Raw genomic sequence first — 27,569 nt, 5'->3', positions numbered from 1 at the left:
TTTTCTTACTCGTTTTGACTCCTAGAATACGTTGCCCCAAACCCTCATATCCCCTCTTTTAAGACTGTTGCCATAATTTTCCTTTCCTTTATCGATTGTCTACTGCCAGCCGTGTGTGGTGTAAGGATTTAGGGGATTATCTCCCCACCTTTAATGAGACAACGGGGGCTGATGGTTGCAGACCTAATTTCCTTTTAATTTGATTCACATCTCTACAGGTTCCAGCAAAGAAGTTGCTGCATTATTTGAATTGATGGGTTTCATTTCAGAATGAGCAAGCACTGTTTATCTCTCTGCCGTTCAAATTTCATTTGCCTGATGAGGAGAAAAAAAAAGAGGTAATTTTTCATATTTGTTGTTGTTGTAGTTTTTCGTAATAAACATTCTGTTCTCTGGAATTTCAAAAAAATCTCATAATTCATATTAGAATGGACAAAGCCTGCCTTGAGCATGTTGAAAAGTTCAGTCCTCAACGCATAAGGGTCGTAGAAGTTCAATGTAAATACTGATTATGTTAATTTTCCGATGATGTTTATGTTGTGGCATAAATTAAGTTCTCATTTGTATACATTTCTTCCGTTTGGATTGAGTGAAACCACTCATAACGTTTGGTTTATGCAATTACTTCTTACAATTTATTTTTGGATCTAATAAAAATGACTTGTGGGAACAAAAAAAAAAGAATAACAATATTAATAATAATAGCATCTTGGCTTTTGCATTAAGTGATTTATCTCCACTTGGACGAACAAAGTGTGTCTTTGTTATTATTAAAGTTATTAAAATAAGAAAATCTTTGTAAGCTTAAGTTATTTTACCAATTCGATTTTTTGGGGGTTATTTAATGAATGTACAAAGATGTATGCTGAATCCTAAAACACTCCATTTTCTGAAGTAACCCGTAATGTGTTTTATTGCATTAGAAAGGTTTAGGGCTTTAGAAAAACTCTTTAGAAATTTTTCTTTAGAAAAAGAAAATAAATATGATGCATATTCCAGCAGAAATTTTACTGCTTGTTTTATACAGTCACTTCTTATCTAAAGGTATCACTCTACATCCCAACTATGTGAATTTAAAAGAAGAACTTGAGAGAAATACATCCAATGGAACAGCCTTGATCCATCAGTGTTAACTTTTGGTGCAGGTTTAAGTTTTATACCAGTCGCCTGTCAAATAGCTTAATCCGTCATTCTTTATTTAAATGATGACAATCCACTCTAATACAGCCTACTCGGAGTAAGACTAAAGCGTTTCAAACTTCATGTCAATGGAAGCACTCTGCGGCCCGCCGCCTGGTGCATTTAACTGATTACATCCCGGCGGCAGGAGGAAAGTTAACTAGAAACACTAATTCAATTTGGCCATTAATTTTCTCCCGGTGAGTCCCATCCCAGTGAGGTTTACAGCATCATTTGTTTTCACACGGGGGAAACCGATAAGGTCATTAAACGCCCCCCTCAATAAATCTTTAGAAATCTATCCATTTACCTCACAACAACAAGTACAGGGAGCGGGACCGGATGGGACAGGGTGAGAGGGACCGGGTGAGCGGGACCGGGCGCCTTCCCTCACGACGCGTCCCTTCTCTCATAAAGCAGCGGAACGCGTCGAACTCAACTTTCTGTCGCGTGGAAAATTCGTCTCAACTAATAAGCAAGAAGCCAAAGTCTTCAGTATTAGGCAGCCTTAACCTTTATAACTTAGTAAATAATCAGTAGACCTGCGCCTTCATCCTATAGTGCGCAATTAACGTTTCAAACTTTGCAAATGTTTATCTATATTTTTCTTCCTGTAGACTCCAGGAACGATTCCTTTAGTGTCGTGTCGATCCTAAATGATAATAGAAATAGTCCATAAAAACAAAGATTTAATAAGTTAGGGGTTCTTCTGTATACATATTCAGGACAACAGCAGTCCGGTTGAAACGCAGAGATCTCTCTTATCTTCAAACGCCAGCACTGTTCCCCCGTGTCACCGGGGTGACTAACCCCAGGCTGATCATTCAATTCTTCTTACTTTTTTTTTGTTTAAAGAGTTGTTGTCACGCTTGCTTGCACTCGCGCACAGGGGTGTGTGGGGCATCCCTGCAGAAGATGAACTCTTCTTCACTCAGAGAAGTAGTATAGACATTATAGGCCGAGTTGGAATGTCCGTCTCCCCCCAGCCCCCCCTCAGGCAGCCCCAGACTCTCTCTCTCTCTCTCTCTCTCTGCTCGTGCACTCCAGCGGATCACTGTCACATCACTATTTGCATAATTATATGCTCAGCTCTGAAGAGAAAACTAACCTCCACATTTTACGGGTCATCTAACTGCAACAATCAATGTTTTATCGCGTATAGCCTACTAAGGAAGAAAAAAAAAATCTCCCCAATCATGCGAAGAGGAACTCTCTCTCTCTCTCTCTCTCTCTCTCTCTCTCTCTCTCTCTCTCTCTCTCTCTCTCTCTCTCTCTCTCTCTCTCTCCCTCTCAGTAGGCCTGCTAGAGCAAATACTTTTTCATCTATTCACACAGGAGGAAGAATGGGCTGCTTAAGCCCGATGTGAGTTCAACTTTGTATCGCTTATTCTGCTCATAACATCTTACGTTCTGCCTTTAACATTGCTTTTTAAGGAAAAGGTATGAGAGAGAGAGAGAGAGAGAGAGAGAGAGAGAGAGAGAGAGAGAGAGAGAGAGAGAGAGAGAGAGAGAGAGAGAGAGAGAGAGAGAGAGAGAGAGAGAGCGCGAACGCACACACACACACACACACACACACACACAGAAAGTTGCTGCTGCACGGTTTTCGTTCGAGTTCATTACATATTCATTGACTTGCAGAGAAACCATTAATCCACTGGAAACAACTTATCTTCAATCGCCACTTTCCCTTTTAATAAGGCCTCGAAGACAAAGCCCGAGGCGGCTACCGGCAGCCAATCACGTCCGATCTGCAGGAGCAGAGGCTTTAAGAGAGTTTCATATCGCCTCAAAGTTGCATATATCCTAAAATGGGCGGGGCTGCATGAATCTATCCGGTCGGTTGGCCTGCACGGCGGGAACAGGTGCAACATGACCCACACCTGCGAAAGTATAGCCAAAAAACCTCCCGAGCTGATGGTAGAAAACGATAACCTAGGATATGGTTTCTATTACAAGAACTATACTTCAGAGGGGGGACTTTGTGTCCTGTCTAATAGTGGGGAAGTAGTCGTCTGCGGGTCTGCGTGTGTGGTGTCTGCTCGGGGATCATCCAAGGCCCGTATAATGCAGTGATTGTGGACAGCTGTTGGCAGAGGCGTTGCACGGTGTTCAGTCCATTTGGCTTTAATGGTAGCTTTCAGGCGGCAGCTACTCTATACCCCTGCCGCCCCCTAAATGACACCTCTTGTGATACTCTCGCCGCGTAAAGACTCATTGGGGATGAAGCGCACTCTGAAATAGAATATATCTGAAGGAAGGGCTCAGTCTTTAAGTTTGAGGCTGCTGGGAGGCTCTGATGATTCGAGGTAACCAATAATAAGCCAGCATGAGGAGAAGAGTGTTGTGTGTGTGTGTGTGTGTGTGTGTGTGGGGGGGGGGTTCCACTTTAAGCTCACTGGACACACACTAGCTTATTTTGTTGATGTCTCTAAGGGGGAAGGACCCCGCAATGACCAGGTGTTTATTGAGTAATATGGTGTATTAAAATACCTGGCTTGGTAGTGGGAACGTCTATGCGTTTAGTTATTAGATTATGTGTGTTTGCGTGTGTCTGTCGTGTATCTAATGGATTTTATAGGTGTCATAAATTCATAAAATAAAAATGTTGCAATATATTTACTCATTATGGCCATTCAGTTAAGCAATATTCATCACGAGGACTTTACCGCTCCGTAGCAGAAGTATCAAGTTAATTGATTAATAAACTAAACGAAGCTAATAAACTGAAGCTTTTACTGAAATACTTTTAAGTATTAGTTTAACATTAAATAAAAACGCCTATGGGTAGGGCTAAACAAAAATGTATTTTCACCCAACTTGTAACATCGTTGTAAAATCAACAGAAAAGGGTGGGTCGGGGATATAAATACAACCCAGTTTAAATCCACATATAGTAACTGGTGTGATAATGATTGATGGAGGTAAGGCTTTGGCACACTGCAATCTCCCACTCCCCCCTCCACATCCCTCTTTTTTTCCTCAATCCTCCCCTTTTTTAAGTCTCGAGGAAGAAAAAGAAAAGAAAAAAAGTGCAATGCGATATTAAATCAGACATTATAAATGAGTTTCATCTCCTGGACGAGGGCCCTCGGAGGCTCCGGCGCACAGCACAGCAGTGCGTGGGGTTGCCCCGGCTCCCCTCAGAATAAGATCCGAGTTATTACTCTGGAAGCGCCATCACTGGTAGCACCAAGCATCCTTATTACACACGCCCCAAAAGATGAGGCTCCAAATTAAGTTATTGCAATCCAATGAACTGAAATTAGCTCGACTGCTGCACTGGGGCCGGTCTGAGTCTGAACGGCCCGGCTTACTGAGAGACAGGGAGAGACAGCCAGGGCGGAAATGGGGAGGAAAAGGGAAATTGGAGTGGTGGAAAGGTGTTAGTGGCAGGTGTGCGTTTTATATGCGTTTCATGGTTGCAAGCAGCGAAGTAAAGTTGGGGCCATTATAAATCTCCATGGTAAGCGAGTTATTATACTTATGTTATTATAGGGCCTGCAGTCCCCTTCCCTGCGTGCACTTTGATGCCTTTTCTTCTCATTCCAGTGGCTTAGACTTTGTCCCTTCCCATTTCATATTGTAGCAGACAGATGCATTCATATGTAACAAGACATCTCCCCCCCTCTCTATCCACTCTCTCCTTCTCTCTCTCTATCGACTCTCTCCCATCTCTATCTCTCCCTCGTTATTTCTCTCTCTCTCTCTCTCTCTCTCTCTCTCTCTCTCTCTCTCTCTCTCTCTCTCTCTCTCTCTCTCTCTCTCTCTCTCTCTCTCTCTCTCTCTCTCTTCTTACGACAAGCGCCTAACTGTCGCTTTCTTCCCATCCAGTTGAAACCCTTTCTTCGTGTCGTTGCTTTAGACCTCATTGTGTTTGCTACCTGAGTCAGCAGGAACAATGAGAAAAAGGAAGGCTGGAGGTGGGGGGCGGGTGGGGAGGTTTGACGGAAGGAGGAAGAAGGAAGAAGGAAGGGCGACGGATGGTTTGACAGCGAGTGAGGGGCGATGATGGGCCCGTGTGAGGTGCTCAGTGAATCTACCTGCAGCGGCGGGCCATTGTCTGTGTGAAGTTAACAACAGAGCAGCCAAGTCTGGTTTATTGCTATTTATCCCTACAGCAAAGCTGTCGAGCGGTGACAGATTGACAGCCTTTCCACGCGTGTCTCAGCCGTCTCATCTCCATGGTGGATCTAGGCCCGATTGAGGACTCGGACTCGCCTGCTGTTTATATATATTTTAATTAATTCCCAAATTGTTAAATATTGGTTGTAATTTATTTGATTCGATTATGACGCCTAATATTATTAACAGCACTCGAATAATAGCAGCATTTTGAATATGCACGTCTACAGTATCCACCTGTTATTCTAAATGATCAGAATGTATTATTTATATTGTATTGTTTTTGGAAACCAGCACTGATTATTCTCTATCCTGTAGGCCTAAAATAATTGTTAAAAAAATAATTACACATTTTACAATAGGCCATAAGCCTACATGGTTTATCTTTCATCGACTTTCAATTATATAGGCTAAAGAAGGACAATATGATACAAATCTATTTTATTTTTTCTTCCGAATTATCAATTTATAATTTAAGTGAATAAAACAGCTTATATACTTTTTTATATTGTATTCCCATCGATACATTTGACCTCGTTCATTTCAACTGTAGAATAAGAGTTCATTTGCTCGTTTTTTATGTTATTTTTTAAGACACAAATTTAAAAAGCTTTAATAATCCTCCTGGTGTTTGAATCGTGTGAAATGGTAAGATCGACCTAGCACACTGAGCAGGGCAGACGAACAAAATCAACAACAACAACAACAACAACAACAACAACAACAACAACCCGAAGTTCCTCATAAACTGATTATTATCCTGCACTCTAAATCATTACAGCAAGTTTTCTCAAGATAAATAGAGAAATATGTTGACGTCGTTCCTTAGGACTTAATGCAATTCCACCAAGTCCTAACGTGAAACACATTTCCTCATCCCTTAACCAACAGGCCTCACACATCCACGTTAACATCTGCATTGTTCTCAATCGATGCTGGCCTAATTAAATCGACCAATTATCGCTTCAAATACAAATCTTCGTTTGGATTAATTTATAAAATAAATAAAAAAGATCAAGACGAAATTTTATCCTCCAAACCGGTCAGTTGTCAAAGCTCCCCCTTGGCCATCAAAAGGATATCAGTGTATTTACAGCAATATTTCAGAGGAGCTTTCAATGGGATTGCTTATCTGGTCCGTGCGGCCGACCTGTGGGGGCAGCATCAGAGACGTGTGTTTGTGTCGAGGTGTTGACCTGTCAGGGGGGACTTGTTACGAGTTTAACTTGGACTGCTGGCGGTCTCCACACATCCGGGGTGGCATCGATCTCTAATTTGATGATCCAGCAGCGGACCGGTGTAGCACCACGGACAGCGCTCTGTCTTGACCTTGCCTGGCTATCAAATGACCCCCCGTCCGCGTGGAAGTGGGGATACCGCGGGACCAAGTTTGCTCGTCACAGTGAGGGGGTAAACGGGGGAAGAGAATGTGGAAAAATACAGCCATATTACTGCTTCCACCACACACAGAGAGAATATATCCTCCAGTCGGCAAATTCCATAACAAGGGCCTACACTTTGACATTCCCGACCCTCGGGTGATATATAGGCCTAGCCTACATATTAGCCCAAAAGCTCCGGTAATGTCAGCTACAGAGTAGGTCCATGCTCCCCTGGACCTACAGTATAGACAGGCAGGCCTACCTCTCCTAGCCCTTAGTGGACTGTGTATCACTGCATTCTTTGTTGGATACATTCAGTATTGTTCATTAGCCCTAAATGGCACCTGCCCAACTACTAGGGGGGGGGGGGGGCGGGGGGGCTTCAAGTGACCTTATACCGCGCGCCACAGACTACAGGTCAGAGTTTGTGCACACATGTCAGCGCACGAGCGTCAATCTCCTGGTTGTACCTTCCTCGCGCACGGCCCGTGTCGATCAGTGAGCTGAGCTGTGAAACAGAATAGCGAGCGGCTAAAGTATAACAGAAAAGCCCGCGACGCGGGAGGAGGATTTAGTGGTGAAAAGGGAGAGTCTGGGAGGAAGAATGGGAGCGAGAGAGAGAGAGACTGTTTGATGGAGCTCTACGGCTTTGAGACAGCTTGTTAATTAAAAGCCCAAGAGATGAAGCTCCGGAGCCACCGTCCATATCAGAACGGCGCTAACTATACTGACAGCGAGTGACTTAACGAGCGGGCAGCTTTGTAGCTCCTAGCGGCTAAGTCGCCTAGCTTTTTATCACAGGCGCGCAGTGACAGATTTTAATTCGTTAAAATCCCACTGTGGTAGTGAAATATCTTGTTTTCGACTTAAGAAACGATGACAAACCTTCGTGTTCGTTGTCTGACGGATATAGGATATGGTCCAAAATGACAGCTCATGCTTTAAACTCCACACGCCGGCTTGCATGTGGTAAATTTGATTAAGGCGCCATGAAAAAAATGGCCTGAACAAATAACTATGGGTATAGGTAGTGTAATTGAATTCCTAGCTTTAGAATCAGACTGGCTCTTTAAGAAAATAGCATATTAAAGCACAGTTAGAGACCATGAAGTGGACACAAATATGGGCCTCTATTGTGTATTTTTGGAACGAATTTTCATATTGTGATCAATTTCCATGGAGGTCAGGATACGTGTTGCACTATGCATTATTCTACCTTAATCAACCCACTATTCGCTCTTTTGACCGCCGGCGGGATCCCTGATATATTGCATTATGTATGCACGTTTGAGATGATGGCTTGTTTAGTCGAGAAAACAAATACCACGAGAGCCTTATCCAAACACTCAAAATGTATAGTATTCCCATTGTTAAAAAATAATAATTGAAATATGCAATCCCTTTTCTTAACTCGTTATCCAAGTGCAGACCAACTCATGTGAATATAATTAAAAGGGGTTCTGCCGCAATGAAGCCCAGGTGATTTTGTAGGAAGGATGGGGTAACGTCTGTAAGGCTTGGTTTGTTGTCAGGCAGCATGCGGAGCCCAGGTGAGCTGCCCAAGCTACTAGTGCACCTGAAGTGAGATACCACCCAGGCTCCAACATGGGGTGAGCTGAACTTATGCACACAAGGCTACTAAAACACAAGGGAATTAATGTAGGCCGAGGCGTTCGGTGTATACAGCCCCACAGCACAGTATGTGCATGTCAATCACTGCACAGCAGATATACATTGTTTTCTTTTTCATTTCATATTTATTTTCTTTTACATAGGCTACATATTTAATAAGCACAGTAGTGTATTTTCTTCTTCTCCAGCGACTGCATATTGCCCCTGATAGTGTGTCTTGTCTGAGTTACATCCCTTTTAACGGTCCAACCATTTTCCAACACTAGCATGGATTGTGTCATCAAGGCCATCAACGTTGTGTTATTAGCCTAGTTGTTAGCCTACTGCATAAACGAAGACGGTCCGGTATCCTTTGTTGTATTATTCACTAACTAAAACTAACTAAAAGTAACTTTGAGAGGTGAGACTACACACAAATCGAGTTATTACAGGGAAATAAAAAATGGTATGCATTAGACCTACGGTTCATTATTAATATTAATATTAATATCAATATTAATATGATTATTATTATTATTATTATTATTATTATTATTATTATTATTATTATTATTGTATTTGATATTAATATTATTTCTTATAGTAGTACTACCTATTTGATATCCAATAGCCTATGTCCACAAATATAAGCTTCTTTTGTTTACTTATTTATCCATGCAATTTGTTGTATTGCATTTATGAACAGTATTCGTGTTATGATGCCATTAACGAATAAATACTTTTGAAATAGACTTTGTTGATGTTGTACGATGATTAGTCCCTAAAAATACACAATATAAAATATTGATTTCAGTCAACAGATAAGCATGTTTATTAAATTTCTATGAAATTAAGTACCAGAAATAAACTAATACTCAATGTCTTGTCGATTGTGTGTGTTCAGGTTGTGGTTTAGAAAAACAAACGTTGGATAGGATCGCCGCCTTTAATTGCTGTTAATTAATTCGTAAATATAGACAAACAAAAACGCCGTGTGAGGCAATTACAATCTCCCAGCTCATAACCGAGGAAAAACCAAAGGGAATGGAGACGGTGGGCAGCTGCTAAAATAAACCTACACTGTGTGTCCTATGAGCTGCGGGCTGCCGCATGCAAGAGAAGGGGTCGCTCCTGGTTCCAGAGGGTCTTAGAACGCAGGGCGCCATCTAGCAAACAAAAGTAGAAACAAAAATCGGCGGAGAAAGACCGAGGTCTGCAACCAGCACAACAAAGCGCACTGGTTCGCGACGCGTAAAGCTGCAGACGCTATAAAAAAAAAAAGGTTGATGAGAGATGATGAAGAGATGGTGTAGATTGTTGTTTATTAATTGGGGATTATGCATGGTGACATACATAATCACCCCGGAATCGATTAATAATTGCATTTTTAAGGTTTTTGTTTTTTTCGAGAATCGAAGGGGGTCAAATCGCCAAATCAACTAATGAGTGTCCGGTCTAAATATGTTAACTTTGAATGTCACACGCGGGGCACAGTGGACGTGACACTCCACTTGAGTCCCCAGATCGATACCATCATCCTCCAGCTCCATAGCGCTGCTGTTTTACTTGGCCGCGTGTACAGCGCACACAAACGATACATCTCCTCGCTCTGGTGTGGTCTCGAATCAATTTGATATATCGGGGGGGGGGGGGGCTTCACTGTAGTGGAGAGGGATTGAGAGCTTGTTTTGTCATGCGTTTCTCTCTAAGCGGGATTCGCTGTCTCACACTGGAGACACTGCAGCAGTGTAAATGGCCATGCACTCGGTAGCTACATCGGTAATATGCCACGAATCCTTCACGGCACCCTCAGCCCTTCGTCATCTTACCGGTCCTCGTCATCAAGCCCAGACCCTGCACGTCTTAAAATGACGGCATATATGACAACAAAGCAGCATTTTCAACCATCGTTTGGAGTTATGATGACGATGATGACGACGATGATGATGATGATGATGATGATGATGATGATGATGATGATGATGATGATGATGATGATGATGATGAAGATGTACAAGTACAAACATTTAAAGATAACCTATATACACCCACTGCTTGAGCGAAATATTAATAGAAAAGAGTCTGGACGGGAATAGGCATGCCCCATTATTAATTCAGCAATCAGTGTAGAGCGTTCAAGCCAACATCTTGATGCCGTTTAATGGGATTCATGGTCCCCTATGGCATAGGCTCACAACAAGACCCAGAACCAGTGCACAACACCACACAACACTGACACTCAGAACGATAACATCAAATGACTTGCAGGAATTGATTGGATAAATAGGGCTAGGCTATAGGCGCTACATGTATTGGATGTCGAAACTGATCACGTTAGTGCATTTGCAAATGTTTATGTCGAACGATATGATTGACAACTGGGAGATAAAGATGTATCTTTTTTTCACAAAACTTTCATTTCCAATCAATCAAACGTTTTCTAACGCCAGGGAATAATAATTCTGGTTTGTTTGAATTGTTTGTTGTTGTGTTTTTGCTCAGAAAATCATTTCAGGATGATAGAAAGTTCTACATTATGAATTAAACGATGCTAAGCCTTCTTGTGGTACATCCTTCTTCAAGGTATAGTTACAATGACACCAAAGTAGTCTGAACCGTACGGATGCACACCTCCCATACACATACATAGTTAAATATAGAAAACTTATGTTTCTGAATTAAAATAAATGCATGTGATTTATATCGATAATGGCGTAGCGTGCGTTAGTGTGTGTGTGTGTGTGTGTGTGTGTGTGTGTGTGTGTGTGTGTGTGTGTGTGTGTGTGTGTGTGTGTGTGTGTGTGTGTGTGTGTGTGTGTGTGTGTGTGTGTGTGTGTGTGCTTGCCTGCGTGTGTGTGTGTTGGTTTATGTATGTGTATGAGAGAGAAGAGATAACGGTAAGAGAGACTCAATTATCTCACCATATTGAAGGCATGATGGAGAATAGTACATTACTTTCATTTTAAATTAATGAACTAATGGATGGAGGGATGGAGGGATGAATGCTGGATGGTTGGCAATTAAATGGTTGGCTATCAATGAAATAGCCAACACATACTGTATCAGTGGGTATATTGACGAAATAAATGTCATTTTTATATGCAAGCCTAAATTGAATAATCCCATAATCAGTGTGCATCTATCAAATGGAACACAGCATGTGTGGTGCGCACGCACTTCCACCGGCCTTTCGCCTTTTTTGCAGTATAAACGTGATGGGTGCATCCTGGTCTCAAACCGCTATGTCTCATTTAATTTCGATATTTTTTTTCTTTCTTGTCCAATGTTCTGTAGTCTATATAAATAAAAAGAAAGACCCCCTTGCCCAATACAACGCCTGCATGTAGTGGAAAGAGTAAAGATGTGACGGGGCGTGTTTGAAGTATGACGAGCTTTGTGTCCCATTCTTTTTCATTCCCTTGCCTCAAATACGCCCGCTTTCAAAAACCTTTTCTAACCATCCCGGGCCAGCCGCCCCCCGCCACCTTGACATGAATGGGCGACTGACCTTTCAGGCCGTGTCCACTTTTCGTCCAGTTTTATCCAAATAAACCTTCTCCCCATTGGGCCTCATCTTCGGTGCCAGCAGTTCTTTACTGATATGATCAACGGATGCAAATTCATTTGGATGTGTGTGTGTGTGTGTGTGTGTGTGGGGGGGGGGGGGGGGGGGCGGTGCAGCCATGGACGAATACCAAACCGACCACAGAATGTTGCGTGCGGAGAAACGGAACACGGAAAAGCAGCCCGGAGCACGGCGCACGGCGCACGGTTCAAACCGTCTCCGGTTCACTGTTGTAAAAACATATATATTGAAAAAAAAGACACATTCCCATTTTATAAATTCTGATGATGAAATATCACCAACATACTCGCCATACAAATGAGATGCGTTTATTTCTGCTTGGCCTTTGAAGAGAAAGGGGTCGTGTCACTCAGAGACAAGAGGCCACTCCGTTAACCCCCTCCTTTTACTCTCGCACTTTCTCCCACCCTTCTTTCTCTCTCCGTTCTGAGCGACCCCCACTCGCTCTTACACACACATAAACACACGCGTGCACAGAAACACGCATCCATACACCGTTTGAATGGCGCGCTGGCTTTGGGGGCTACACGGGAGCTAGATTAGAGCTTTGCTCCTCTAACAAGAGAGAGGAGGCACTTCTATAATCACAGCGGCGGAATGTGGACCGCAGAGACTTGGGAACCACAGTCCAAGTACTGGCCGACCCCAAGAAAACCTCTATTAAATCATGACTGGGCTCCTAAAACACTGTTTCACCAACCCTGGCTAAAAACACTTCTAGATAAAAAAGTAAAGAGTGTCAAAACACAACCCTTTGGCTCATGTCCTGACCAAAGCAATGCAGTAGGCCTATAGTGCCACGGTTGACGGTTGACAGTTTGCGTGTGTGTGTGTGTGTGTGTGTGTGTGTGTGTGTGTGTGTGTGTGTGTGTGTGTGTGTGTGTGTGTGTGTGTGTGTGTGTGTGAGTGTTTGTGCGCGCGTGTGCGTGTGTGCGTGTGCGTTTGGTAGGCTTCTACGCTTCCACCGCTACTGATGACATAGTGCTAAATGAGATCGAAGGAATGTTGCCTCTGGGGTGAACAGGAAAGAGATAGGATCTATCTATCTGTCTGTCTCTCTGTGTATATATGCATATGTAATGGAGGAAGGCTATGTTTTTATTAAGTAATCAATAAATAAGTATTAATTAATTAATCGATTAATTAATGTATTAATTGGTTAACTGCTGATTAAAACTTTGCATGCAATATTGGTTGTCAACACCTGAAGTAATGCACAATAACATGGGATTGCTAAAATGCCCTGCCTCAGCATGAATTTAAATTATAACAAAGTGCTGTTGAGTAAAACTGAGGAACTCAGTCACAGACCATCTGGAGTGTATTAGGAGGAGAAGTCGTTAATATTGCTGAAAAGACCACTCGTTATCAGGTAAGCCGGGCTTGCTGGATCCCCCCTATGTTTACACATTGAGACTTCTAAAATATATCTGAATTTAATGAATTAACATATTCATTAAATTCATTTTGTTTGTGCAGATCCCCTCATTGACTTGACGTTAGTCCGTTTACATTTTTGAAGGGATTATGTAATGAATTGCTTGGCTCATTAACGCGATCGGTTAGAATTTGAATTGCTCTAGCTTTGAAACTATTTAAAATTGTTTGGGGACCAAATCATTATACTTTTATTTTCAATTAAATTTTCTTAGACACTTCACAACAACCCCATCCCACCCGTAAAAGACAACAGAACGCACGCACGCACCCCCCCCCCCCCCCCACACACACACACACACACACACACACACACACACACACACACACACACACACACACACACACACACACACACACACACACACACGCACACACACACACGCACTCTCTAAATAACACATCCTCAATAGCCTATATACATGATCGTTTTGTCAATAAAACCAGAAAAATAACCTTAACACAACTCTTCCGCTAACTTAAAGCACTACTTGATGTTACGCTCAGGACTCCTTTCGACTCCGTTGCCTCGGTTAAGTTTACCCTATGAAAAAAAAAAAAAAAGATGCTTTTCCGTTTTCTTCAGTGGGCCAAATGTGATTGATTTCACCAGCCCGCTCACATAGGCTACATACACTAAAAATGTCACTCTCGAGTTTAGATGCCACGTGTTGATTAATTTGTTGTTGATGACAGCCGGAGAGATGCACACGTCCACACAGACACATCCTCTCTCCTTTTCTCGCTCATCCCTCCCTCTTCTCTCGCACTCTCACTCCCCTTGCTTTATCCATTTCACTCAAAGGAACACACACACACACACACACACACACACACACACACACACACACACACACACACACACACACACACACACACACACACACACACACACACACACACACACACGCGTGCGCGAGTGACACAATTGAGAGAACGAGAGAAAAAAGGAGAGTTGGGGTAAAAAGAAACAGAGAGAGAGAGAGAGAGAGAGAGAGAGAGAGAGAGAGAGAGAGAGAGAGAGAGAGAGAGAGAGAGAGAGAGAGAGAGAGAGAGAGAGAGAGAGAGAGAGATACTGGTAGAGAGGGAAAGAGAAAGAGAGCGAGAGGGGAGCGAGAGCGAGAGAGAGAGAGAGAGAGAGAGAGAGAGAGAGAGAGAGAGAGAGAGAGAGAGAGAGAGAGAGAGAGAGAGAGAGAGATAGCCTAATCAAAAATATGAGTCTTACTTTTTCTTCTCTCCCCAGGACCTCCATAGCGCTTGACAGAGCTTGACCGATCCGCGTCCACTCTTCAGATTTATAAAGTAGGCTACGTGAGTTACGAACCAAATCGCACTTTAATTAATATATTTCTGGACCTTGTCCCGCACCCCAAAAAGCTTTAGAGGGAAGAGGAGTGCAGATTGAGACATATTGAGCCCGCTTTAAAAGGATCATTTCATGTGGGAGGTTGGGACACAAAGTTTGGACCCGTGACTGGCATTCCGGGGCGACATGCATATTTTAAAACAACAAAGCAATAGAGACGGGGCCCTGGGTGGGAGGGGAGACAACTTGGAAAGAAGTTTCTATCAGACGAACAGCTGTCATGGATGGGTGGGCAGTGGATAAGGAAACCTAAAATTCTTTATTCGAATGTTTGCCATATACATCTATATATGTATATCTATATAGGAGGATATATATATATATATATATATATATATATATATATATATATATATATATATATATATATATGTATAATTGTGTCATTTTAGGTGTAGGCCAGGCCTATGTTATGTTTGTGCAAGCCTAAATCAAAATAAAAACTGCGCTGTCACTTCTACAGAGCATTAACACCATTTATTTTTTCGAGCCAGTATTGGCTCGGAGGATTCCTCTTATGGTGCAGGAGTCCATTCGTGTAAGCGTAAAGGCACAGCGAAAAGAAAACCTTCGCTGTGACGAAATCTGTCGCTGGAATAAAGGCCAACTGAGACAAAGGGGGAAATGCGCGGTGTGGGTCTGGATATCTCTGTTAGTTGTCAGCGTACGTCCATGGCTATGGAATGCTAATGAGTGAGGGCTCTCCCTCTCATTCTCTCTCACTTTCTCAACCCCCCCCCCCCCCCCCCCCCCCCCCCCCCCCCCCCACACACAGACACACACACACACCCTCCTCCTCTTCCCCCCTCCCTCCTGCTCTTCTCCTTTCCCCTTCACTTCTCTGTGTTCCCTCCCATTTCGCGCTCTCTCGCTCTCAGTCTCTCGCTCACTCCCGGGGAGAAATGTGGATCGATAGCTGACCCGATGGTTTGGCCAATGCTTTATTTATCTGGCCAGGCAAGGATATTATCAGCCTTGAACGTTATATACAGCAAACGTCTTCCTAAATCAACACAAAGGGATCGCTTACACAGCGATCTTTGCTTTCTCGCCACCACCACCACCACCTCCCCTCTCCCTCCCTCTCTCTCTCTCTCTCTCTCTCTCTCTCTCTCTCTCTCTCTCTCTCTCTCTCTCTCTCTCTCTCTCTCTCTCTCTCTCTCTCTCTCTCTCTCTCTCTCTCTCTCTCTCTCTCTCTCTCTCGCTCACGGCAAGCTGCGCGCCCACACTCACACACAAACACGCACGAAAACACACGCACTGGCCCATACACAGGGTCCCTTACGCTGCTCCCAACCACACGCGCGCATGAAGGCGTGTAGCCCATGCGAGAACGCAACGAAAAAATACCCCACACACGCACGGGCGCGTGCACGCAGAGGCGTCCCCTTATGTTACATTCACAACTGGGGGATATTTTATACCCCGCAGGGCTGGATTTGATCCATGGCTTAAAGGTTGCCTGTGAGGTCTGTAGACATAGCGAGAGAGATACACAATAATCACTAGGATGTTCGCAACAATTGTAAGATAGGTCCCCCCTCCCCTTCCCCCTCGATTGACTGCATGCAGTCACTTTTGGAACGATGTAGCGCACGTTAGGGTTCACTTAATGTGGAACACCTCGTACTGCTCACACGGTGATAGAGACAATGCTGGCCCAAGGAAAATATGGCCGAAAAAAATAAAATAGGATTCAAACACAAGACCTATCATTTCAATTAGAGTCCATTTGTATAATGGTTATTGTTGTTTTTTTATTTTCTGTTTGTCAATAAACCACAATAGGCTGCTACATCGGAAAGAGGGGATGTGTAACACCAGTGCAGTGTGTTTGTGAGCTGCGTGTGGCGGCGCTGGGCACGTGGGACTATTGGTTACATGAGGTTTGTTAAAGAGGTTCGCTGACAACTTAGGATAATAAATGTTTTGCTGTCAGACAGATATCTCAAACGTGAAATCGTACCCAGCTGCTTGTGTAAGCAAACAAGTAGGCCCAGTGTTGGGAGTTCTTTACTGGTGGTTTGATGAATGAAACCAGACAAAGGTAAATGGTTATTTAACTCATTTCGGAATATCACTTGGTAACCAGTTTCCGAAATTATCGAGACACAAATGGGGCCTATGTATCAATCTCCCTCAGGCTGCCCCACCGCAGCTAGTGCAATCCGTCGGAGCTGGGTTATGATACAACACATAATGAACCACTTTAGCAGTCCTAGGTCTAATGCACGGACTATTCTAACACCAATAAATAGGCTAAACAATCTCATGCTCGTGCATGTGCACGTTTTAATGAAAAATAAAATTATACAATAAACGTTGCAAAGAGAAATTACTTAAAAAAACATTTATATCATAACATGTTAGCATCTCTCCGAAAATCTCTTAATAGCCTATAAAATTAAGAGCATTCTTTTTTTGTTTTGTTTTTTTCTGTTCTGTAAGTATAGCCTATGTCTACACGTATTTATTAATTAGAAACATCTGGTCCTAATTGATCAGTTTGAATTTTTTTTCTGAATGTAGTCCATGTTTGGCAATATGTGCTCAATATAATATTTATATACATGACTACAGAGGGTTTCAATTAGGCCTCATGCAGTTTTAGCAACAACTATATGCATTTGTAACGAACAATTTGCCCCATATAAGGCCTTTATCCGAGAAATAATCCTAAAGTTACGATTGCCATTGCAAAGTAATAATCAGTTGATCATAAAACAATAACAGCTCATTACTTATAAATCTACATTCTAAAACCTACTGGATCCCAAATACACGAACAATTACAAATACGGGCCACGCAGGTCTACTTGAAGTAGCCAACAACCCGTAACCAAAAAAGTAAAAATGAAACATTTAAAGCCTTAATGCAAAACAGCAATACTGCATGACATCATTGTATATATGCTAGCTATATAGTTTAAGATCAAATTGTGCGACAGTATGAGAAAAAAACGGAGAAGATGTGAAGCTGACCGAGAATTCGAGCAAGCATTTGTATATCTCGTTAATTGATAATAATAACTAAACCATCAATACCTGGGACGTGAGAGCAACTGAGGACAGGACGCGGAAACACACACACACACACACACACACGCACACACACACGCACACACACACACGCACACACACGCACACACACACGGGCGCGCTTTAAACTTGTGATTGAGTGAATCAGTACCACCTAATCTATAAATATAGCGAGATACCTCGAGGTATCAATATAATTAACGGTTTGATCCATCCATCTCATCTCACCTTATTTCGCTACACTCCGCGGTATCAGTCGTGTTCGGCAGACGAGAGTGAAACCCAACACAAGAAGCCTAACGTGTCTGATGAAGAAGACATGAGGAGACATATTTCATGTGTGGCACACATGGGACATTTCCAAATTCAAAGTTCACATTTAAGTAATGGGTGGCCTTTGAGGGGAGAAGCATTACCAACAAGCTACGTTTAGCTCTAGGAGAGATTGTGAAGGGAGCTGCGTCATTTGTAGACTATGGAGACAAAGGGCTGGATGCACAGAGAGCTGTCTGTAACTACATGAATGTCTTGTTATCGTTCACCGAGGCATTCTTTACATTCTCCACCTCTATAATATCGTTAGGATATTTAAGAGGTGTGGGGGAGACACTCATAAGCGCACGTACACACACACAGACACTCTCTCTAAAACACAAACACACACGCACACACATTGGTCCCCCCATCCACTCCATTTGTCTCCATCCCCATCAGGCAATGGTCCCCCAAATCTCTGGTCTCTCCTCCAATCCGTCTTCTTCCCCCTTAACTAGTCTCACGTCACATTGTGTGCTTACATGCAGTCCGAAGCGCGCTCCGGATCGATCAGGCGGCTCCCTGCACCTCACCGTATGCCAAGTGACGCCTGGATCTATAGTGAGTCATAATATACACTGACGTGGGGTAGTGCCAATGCGATATGGGGCTATGACTGGTTTTGCTCATGCGCGTCGCTGGCCGAACGGTGAGAGGGAATGGCCTTGATTGTGCCACGTGAGGAGGTAGACACGAGTTGATAGTCTAGTCTGTGTCATGCTTTTCGTTTGTCTGGGAGTATATCAAACATTAATGAGCTCACAGGCAGGGTACGAGCTAGCTTTCCAGCTATTTTGCAATGTAGGTAGCCCCTGGTCCACAACGCTGTGTGTTCACATGAAGTCAGTACTTAGTGCAATTGTTATGTTCCAACTGCGTAATTACACCACTTAACAGTTTGCAACAGCGCATTTCGAACGTGTGTTATGATTCCATGTTTTTCTTAGAATGCCCATTGCCCGTAATGAAATAAGCTGCTATATGCATTGACATTTGATCACAGTAAAATGCTGGAGAATGAGACGTTGTTGCCTATTTCTTTTTTAATATTACAGTCACCATCACACAACTTCATCAACCGACCCTTTTTTTGCAAAAGCTGCATCATGGAGTAAGCAAATTGAAGGCAACAACCAATAAAATCCAAGAAACAATGAAAATTTAAAGACAAAACAAACAAAAAATGTATTTGAAATGATATATTAAAAGTGCTTTTGATTTTCATGTCTCTCCTCTTTGACTGATGATCGGCTCCACGCGCACTCGTGGCCGGGAAAAGGCGCCACAGACGTCCTCTTTATAGTAAAAATGTCCTCGAGGTCAGTTGGCTGCGGTTGCAGGTCCATATTAGCAATAGGTCAAAGTTCAACCATCAGTGGTGATATTGTCATAGCGATTAGACGTGTTTCTTATTTGTCTAAATTTCTTTTATTTTTCTGTTTTAAATTCTCACTTCAATTTTAATTCTTGGAGAACATAGCTTCGACAACATATATCGCACTCATTATAAGAAGCAAAAGGTTATATCAAAAAATTATTAGTATAGAATCACAGAAACCCTGGTTTAGAACCAGAAAAAATACAAAACAGAGAGGTACATAGACACAGGACAATTCTTATAATTGCTTGGAAACATTATTTTCCCGCTAAGTCATGATTCTTTTTTTTTTACTTACTGCGCATATGATGTTTTTCATTTTATTTGTATTTTTTTTACAAAAAGGAAAATAAAGACTAGTATTTTACAAAATGAAGGGTATTGTTCTTGAAGATGAGAGGCGATTTACACAGGTGTAAAGTCCAGTTCCATATTTTCTGTACATAATGTATTCCATTTCAGTCCCAGAAGACAGAATATAAAAAAAGGAAAAAAAGTCACGACTTCCAAGTCTTTCAGACCAGGTCCTATATATAGTCTTCTTAGGGGATGCTGAATTTTGGTCCTTATTCTCTTTTCACTCTCTCATACGAATCATTGAATGGACATGTAAGGCCAGTTGAAGCTGCTCCCGGATAGTAGCATATCCCTGATGAGCGTTTCAATAGGGGTTTTACCTACCAAGCGCACGAAGAACAGCTGCTCAATGACTGAGGAGGAGACGGTGCGCAGTGACGGCAGTCGTAGCAAGAGCTTACCAAAGCGGCTTGGTTGGTTAGGATACTGGCTTCTCACGTATTCCTCCAAGGCGCATTGGGACTTCTCTTGTAGGCTTTCAATGTGAGCTGCGTCTGACAGGCCGCAGGCGTCTGTGTGGCCGAAAGAGAAGGAGAAAAAAAACACAAACCCCAGCCCCGGTTATCATTCAACATCAGCATCGTTACGTGTTATTGACAAAGTGGAATGAACAAACATACTGCCCAAACATGCTACATCACATTGAGCTACAGGGACTGTCATACAAAATAAACAATTGTGCGTCTGCCGAAGTGTGTGTGTGTGTGTGTGTGTGTGTGTGTGTGTGTGTGTGTGTGTGTGTGTGTGTGTGTGTGTGTGTGTGTGTGTGTGTGTGTGTGTGTGTGTGTGTGTGTGTGTGTGAATGTGCGTTTGCGCGCGCGTGTGTGTGTGTGTGTGTGTGTGTGTGTGTGTGCGTGCGTGGTAGAGGTAGAGAGAGAGAGAGAGAGAGAGAGAGAGAGAGAGAGAGAGAGAGAGAGAGAGAGAGAGAGAGAGAGAGAGAGAGAGAGAGAGGGGGGGGGGGGGGCACAATTCGACTGAGGATACCGTCTGTTCTAACACAAATAAAAAGTAATAATATTGCCCATGCCCCCAGACTAAAATAGTAGGCCTATTATGCAACTGTACAGGCTGAGGTACGTGTACCGTTCTAGACCGAGGTGAACGACAGGTTAGGCCGAAAGGCCACTGCTCGTGATCCCTCGGCTCGGGAGAGCATACGGAAACACAAACGACACTGATGAATCTGAAATTGCAGAGGATGTAATGTGACCTAATTACTCTCAGTAAGCTGTTAAGTCATTTCGCCCCTTTCTCTCAATAGACCGTTCCTGGCCTGTTTTCGAACGGAGCACAGGAAAGGCCGCTGGAAGCAATCAGATTTATTAGGAGAGGTTAAGACAATAGCCACGCATAGAGCAGCTCCATAGCGCCTGTTTCTTAAAGAGGCGATGTGAATGCACAGGTTGGGACTGGATGCGAGCATGCGCAGTGCCTCTTACGACTTTTGTGTAATAACATTCCCAAACATGTCCTATAAAAAGCTGTAGGGGCCTTTCTTCTTGAAAATATACCGTGAACCGTTGTGTGGCCCTGCTAGGTCAGCATGGTGCCATGGTACATGACCTCACATGGTGTTTATTTAAGAGTGGGCTGTAGGCGTATCTAGAAACGGCATACAACCATGATCTCTATTTTCCATTTCAATTCAATACAGCGTACTACCACTCGCATTACAGGCGTTGTATGACCGGAGAAGGCTCAGTGTAAATATCGATAGGCCTATATATCATTGTCTGCGGAGACGAAGCGCGTGAACTAGAACCGTCATTTGTTAGCCAAATCTTATAGTTTGCCCTTGTTCGCGCCTTTTAACATATGCATCTTTTACCGCGGTTAGGGTAGCTCAATGCAGAAAACCATTAGTTCAATGTCGTCACACTGTATGACCGGCTCCCTGTAAAGTGTGGAGCATCTCTGGGATGTGTCTATTGACAGCATCGGTCGAAGGAGAGTTGAACAGGCCAATAGCTGATCTATCTGGCCTGCCTCTCCTTAGCCTCCGAACGGGCACCTAGGATAATAGTCTCCAGATCTGCGTCTGGGTAAGAAATGTTATGGCAATCGATATTCACAGCGACACTCAATAATGTGTTTTATGGTCGAGTTTGTTTCAGGGTAAACAAGGACAGTCAGCTTGTCCATGAAGGTGCATGGCCCACGGCCTTTGTCGGGTACTAGGGTACCAAGCCACTTGTTCCAGACAGCCATGGCTATCCTCCGCCATTATCCTAGTCAAATTGGTCTGATATGTGCGCATCTACTATGCTGCAGTAGCCTACTTCTAATTCTAGTCTAAAGCTTCAATTTTAGTTATAAAAGCAGCACCTACTTTCATTATTTGTTAATAGTGACATGTATGGGATCAGAATATAGAAATAAGGGTAGGTTTACTTGTTTTTCGCTGTCTTTCAAATACGCTGGGAAAAAGGTGCTTCTACACCCATAATTGGAAATGTGAAATGTATTTTATTAGGTCAGAGTAGGAATTAATTATTATATCTATGTTTTTATACAGAGACTATAAAATGCCAAGTGATATGTTGCTTAAACTATCTGAGTAAAAAAAAAACAGAATCGGTTAAAATATATTCCCGATAAATTGGCTAAAGTTGGTGTGAGAAAATAAAATGTAATAATATGAAATAAATAAAATAATAGGGGGCTATGTTTCCTCCTAAACGTGGTTGCACCCCCAATTTGGGATCCCTACAAATTAAATCTCAAAAATATATTTGTGGGGATGATTATCCAAATCTAATCAAAAAGGTTATCTACCAATCAAACAACTTTTTTATGAAATAGCCCATGTTTCACACGACCACGGTTTTGCACTTTTTCTTTTCCCACCCCTTCACCTACTCCCTGCATACAGCCTTGCCCTGACAGGCAATAACCAACTAACTCCAAAAGATCTTCCAAACTACACAAACAACTAACTGACAGCCTTCAGTAACTCCACAGTGCACCATTATTAAGCCATCAACAGTATTACTGATTTTTTAAATTATTATTACTGTATCCCTATTTATATATATATATATATATATATATATATATATATATATATATATATATATATATATATATATATATACACAAAAGCTGCATCTCGTATACTGACATTGGACATATTATTCCATTTCATCACATTCTGTGATCTAGGAATTATTTCCTGTTCCCATTAACATGTGTTTGTGCGCGCGGAGCGAGGACCACAACTCATAAATGCATCAGCTGTCCTACATCATCATCAGGCCATGGGCTTCACGATGTGTCACCTATCCTGCATTTTACATAGGCGTACGCAACCTTATTTGTGACCATCAAGTGGCCACACATTGCTGAAATGCTTCATGGACTATTATATATTTTTAATTAACTTACTCCTGAAATTATTTGGCATGGCCCTATGCATTAAAAAACGTAAGCGCTTCCTTAATCTGGGTGTGTTTATATGTCTCATGCTATGGGCATAAGTGACATGAAAATGTATGCAAGTGGATATGCAGCAAGCTGTTGTCAAAACACTGCCAAATCAACGAGTAGCCTAAACCTGACAGCCATGTTCCCCCCAATGCCTTCCCCATTGCAATCCCTCTTCGCTCCGTCTATTCTCTGTGATTTCTCGCCCTTGTGTCCCATATATAGTATGTCTGGGAGTATGTCTGGGAGTATGTCTGATGGTGTGATTCTCGGTTTTTGGTACCCACCTGATGTAAAGAGCACTATCGCCTTGATACAGCTGTATTCTGCCGAGTCCACGTGAAGGGCCTTGAGCTTCTCGACCTGCTCCTGGAAGATCCGAATGTGATCCATGAAAGCCACGACGCGGTCCGCGGACATCGGCGAGGCGTGCAGGCCGGCCGCGGCGAGCAGAGGGGCCACATGCAAAGGCATGGAGCACTGAGCCGCGTTAAGCACAAACAATTCGCTCCACGTCAGCCTGAGAAGGGACACCTGGTCGGTGATCTGCAGATCGGGGAAGAAGGGGATGTTTCTCGCCCATTCCACGGCGCTGAAGAGCAAGCGAGCCGCCAGCTCGCAGATGTTCTCGATGCCCATGATATTGTTGGGCTGCATGCACTGGCTTCCATAGCGGGACGTGGGGTAAGGCTCGGCCCGCAGCAGTAACGAGATGTATCCGGAGAGATAGCAGTGGCCGTTCAGCGGGTCTCCGTTGGTGAGGGCGTACTGGCCTGGGTTCGGTTGGGTTGGAGGCATTCGTCCTCGCTGAACCGCTGACAAAAAGAAAGAGAAGGAGAGGAAATGTGCATCCAGGACTGATAAACATTTGTTTATGTGTGGACAAGCAAAGCTACGAGCCTTACGGCGAGCTAAAGCTTCAGCTATTGTTTTCTGCCCGAAGACTAACTTACAAAATGTGTTTAAATCCGAATTACACTGTTATCTGTTTGTGTGTGAGGGCCTGCGTGTTAAGGTAGACTGTTTTTTTTTTTCTAATTGTGAATATGCATCCCGGGGCAAAATACAGTCATGTTTTATGGGTTTTTACTCCCTTTGATCAGATATTGCTTTTGTTTTGTATTATTAAAATATAGATATAGAGTTATATCTTTACACTAACATCAATAATACAGACGCTATTGCTAGCGCGCGTGACCCAACAGAGATATCATTTAATAGATGAGGGGTCCTTGGGTGTAGTTGGACAAAATTATCTTATTCTTTATTATCTCGGTACGGTTAACCATTACAAATCTATTTTTCTTGTGAAATGTTGTTTTAATTTAGAATTGGACCCTTTAACCCGTACAAAAGGTCACGTGAGCAACCCACGTCTCTATATTTGATAGTATCAATACAATAAATAAATATAAATAAATCAGTGCTTTATTTAATTTCCACAATGGCTCCACTCGATAATTCCTGTAAACATCATTTTTGTATTCAATAATTTATGAAATTGTCTTATTTAAGAAGGGTTTTAGGATTGGGCTAAGCCACGGCCTGTGATGCCTCTGATGATAGCAGGGAACACAACGATCCCAGCACAACTTCATTGAAGATGGCTGGGCTGTCTAGTCAGCATATGGGGCTAGAAAGACGGAGTCTTGTCGGTTCATTTTAACAGACACACCAGTCCCACTATACAAATATAAACGACTATGGTACATCTACACGCTTGTACAAGCAGACGGGTACGTGCTCGCTCGCACACACACAAGCACACGCACACGCACACGCACACACACACACGCACACACACGTACACGTACATATACTCACACATACATACACACACGCGTAGATATGTATGCACACACACACACACACACACACACACACACACACACACACACACACACACACACACACACACACACACACACACACACACACACACACACACACACACACACACACACACACACACACACACACACACACACACACACACACGAACAAACCCATCTCTTGCACAGCTGTGCTTTGAAACCTATGAAATATTCCAGCTCAATAATAATTAATTTCACGTGGCTAAGGCTTGTGCTTGGAAAGATTAACAAAGATAATAAATAACCCTGACAATTAAAATAGATTTTTTTCTACACACTGTGTATTTTGTAAGCCGTCTCTCCGTTGTGAGTCTCCTCACAGAGAGGAAAATAGCCTACTTATCCCTCTGGCACATATTTATTTAAATAAAACCCGCGATGAAGACTGCAGCAGGCCTATTGCCTCGCCATATCCTTTGACCTTAATGCAACATGGCAGCCCCTGTTCGCCTGCTACTAAGACGCGTGATCATGAGTGGCTTTACAAAAATATATTCACCTTCCCGCCGCATTCCCACTTTCAAACACTTCTTCAGCCGGCAATATTGGCACTGGTTGCGGTGGTGCTGGTCAATGGGACAGTTCCTATTGGCACGACACGTATACGTTAAGTTCCTCCGAACGCTCCTCTTGAAGAAACTTTTGCATCCCTCGCAGGTGAACTGGCCATAGTGTTTGCCGCTCGATTTGTCTCCGCACACCACACACTCTATATGCTGTTGACTTTGTCCGGAATTCTGACTCCCCTTGTCGCCGGCAGCCCCCGGTGTGGACGGGGGTCCCGGTTGACTGGGAGTCTGCGGGGTGTGCGGCGCCGCCGACGCCGTCTGCTGCTGCTCCCTCGCCGGCTGAACTGCTGGGTTGGGGCCGTTCGGAGGTCCTCCGGCCACATCTTCTTGCGGATCGCGCCACACGCTGACTACCATTGCCATATCTCGGCCACGAAAAGTGCTATAAAGCGAAATGTTCGCTGGTGTATGTGGACCGTGCCGATGAGAAAAAGAGAGAGAGATCTCGCAAAAAAGGACGACAGTGGAAAGTCAAATTTGAGCGAGCGATCTCATAGGTTGCGCAGAGCGAGTATAGGAGCGATCAATACATTCAAAATAGCAATAGGCGATAGAAAAAGGCACCCGATCAGGATGTGCAAGTATCGGGAGGCCAGTTCCAAGGTAAATTGCACACAGCCATTCAGGAACTAAAATCTTGTAGAAAAACCGGAGCCAGACGTAACAAATTGCAGTTCTGTATAAAATAGCCACAAAGGAGACAGGGCGATTCACATGGACGCAGAAACGAGCATCAAATCTTTTCTGCAAGACAACGCGATCCAAAGTGCTGCGGAGAAATAAATTCCTTTCTCTTTTCTTCCTCGCTCCTTACTCCCGTCTTCGCTGCAGGAGGGGAGGATTGCACATCTATATTCTTAAATAAACCTCATCTCGCCCCAGCAAAAAAACGCGGTGCCGAAGTGTCCGTGTAGTTTTCACCTCTCCAATAGAAATAGAGCGAACGGGGGAAAAGATAAAAAGAAAAAAAAACCTAATAGAATATGCAAGAAGAAGGAGAGACCCGAAAAATGAATGCGCTTAAACGGGAGGACCAGCGCAGCAATGTTTCCGAAACGGGGATCTGCGCGAATGTCTGTATATAGTGAACTTTGACACTACTATTGAAACTGACACGTTTCTATGGAGATCGCTGCGCCTTATATGGTGCTCGTGTCAAGGAGCCAAGAGAGAGGCTGCTGGCAACTGATAATCAAAGGCGACTGACTGGCCAGAGCCCTGCATTGAGGAGGGGGGGGGGGGCGGGGGTGGAGGGAGAGGGAGAGAGAGAGAGAGAGGGAGGGAGAGAGAGAAAATGGGAGGCTAAGGTTAGCCAAGCCTCTTTCTCTCCATTGGTTGGAGTCCTCCTCCGTTCCTTGCCTACCTACGACTCGGGGGCTCTGACAAGCACCATTTACATTGAGCTCACCCCGCGTTGCTATTTACTTTGAAACCTGATTAGTATGGGCCGTCTATTGTCACCAAAAAGAGGAGGAAAAACCTGGATAGAATATCTGAAAAAGCGGGTCAAAAAAAAATCAGGGACAAAGCTTTACGCAAGTGAAATAAACAAACGTGCGCCGCTGCCGCTGATGCGAAAGGGGGACTTGCACAGATTTGCCCAAAGTTTGAAATGGTTTGTGTTAAACTGTTATCCTTATTATGAAACGCAACGGATTCATTATTGTCGCGTCGCGGCGCTTATTAGACACTTATGGGTTTTTGCAGCCATGCGCATTGCGGTATATCCTCGTAAATAAATGTTACACTGTCGCGTAGCGAGCAAAACCCTACATATTGTTAGAAACGTGTCGATCTGATACACGAGGCGAATGCACTGAAAAAAATTGCGTATAAATCCCTACACTGCTTTGGACGAATCGCATGCGGAACACGCGGCAGGAAATATTGGAATAAGATCACAGTATGTGGAATATTAATGGTTCATCGAT

General features: G+C 43.3%; 2 protein-coding genes across 2 annotated transcripts in view; one reads left to right on the top strand and one right to left on the bottom strand.

The window, feature by feature from the left end:
• LOC130384082 (cotranscriptional regulator FAM172A homolog) overlaps positions 1–894 on the top strand; it is a 53,066-nt gene extending 52,172 nt beyond the window's left edge. The window contains exon 4 of the mRNA XM_056592093.1: positions 1–894. This exon is cut by the window's left edge and continues 2,115 nt beyond it. The gene's annotated coding sequence lies outside the window, so the exon portion shown is untranslated.
• Positions 895–16,303: 15,409 nt separating this feature from the next.
• Positions 16,304–26,828, bottom strand: nr2f1a (nuclear receptor subfamily 2, group F, member 1a). The gene is made up of 3 exons (XM_056592226.1): positions 25,569–26,828; positions 23,483–24,010; positions 16,304–20,284 (listed from the first exon to the last, which is right to left on the bottom strand). Exons 1-3 carry the CDS (start codon positions 25,999–26,001, stop codon positions 20,010–20,012), a joined length of 1,236 nt encoding a protein of 411 aa, XP_056448201.1. The 5' UTR covers positions 26,002–26,828; the 3' UTR covers positions 16,304–20,009.
• Positions 26,829–27,569: the final 741 nt, after the last annotated feature.

The sequence above is a fragment of the Gadus chalcogrammus genome, chromosome 6 (genome assembly GCF_026213295.1).
Source record: "Gadus chalcogrammus isolate NIFS_2021 chromosome 6, NIFS_Gcha_1.0, whole genome shotgun sequence".
NCBI lineage: Eukaryota > Metazoa > Chordata > Actinopteri > Gadiformes > Gadidae > Gadus > Gadus chalcogrammus.
Note: the sequence above shows the minus strand (reverse complement) of the source record. Positions and strands in the feature narration are given on the sequence as shown.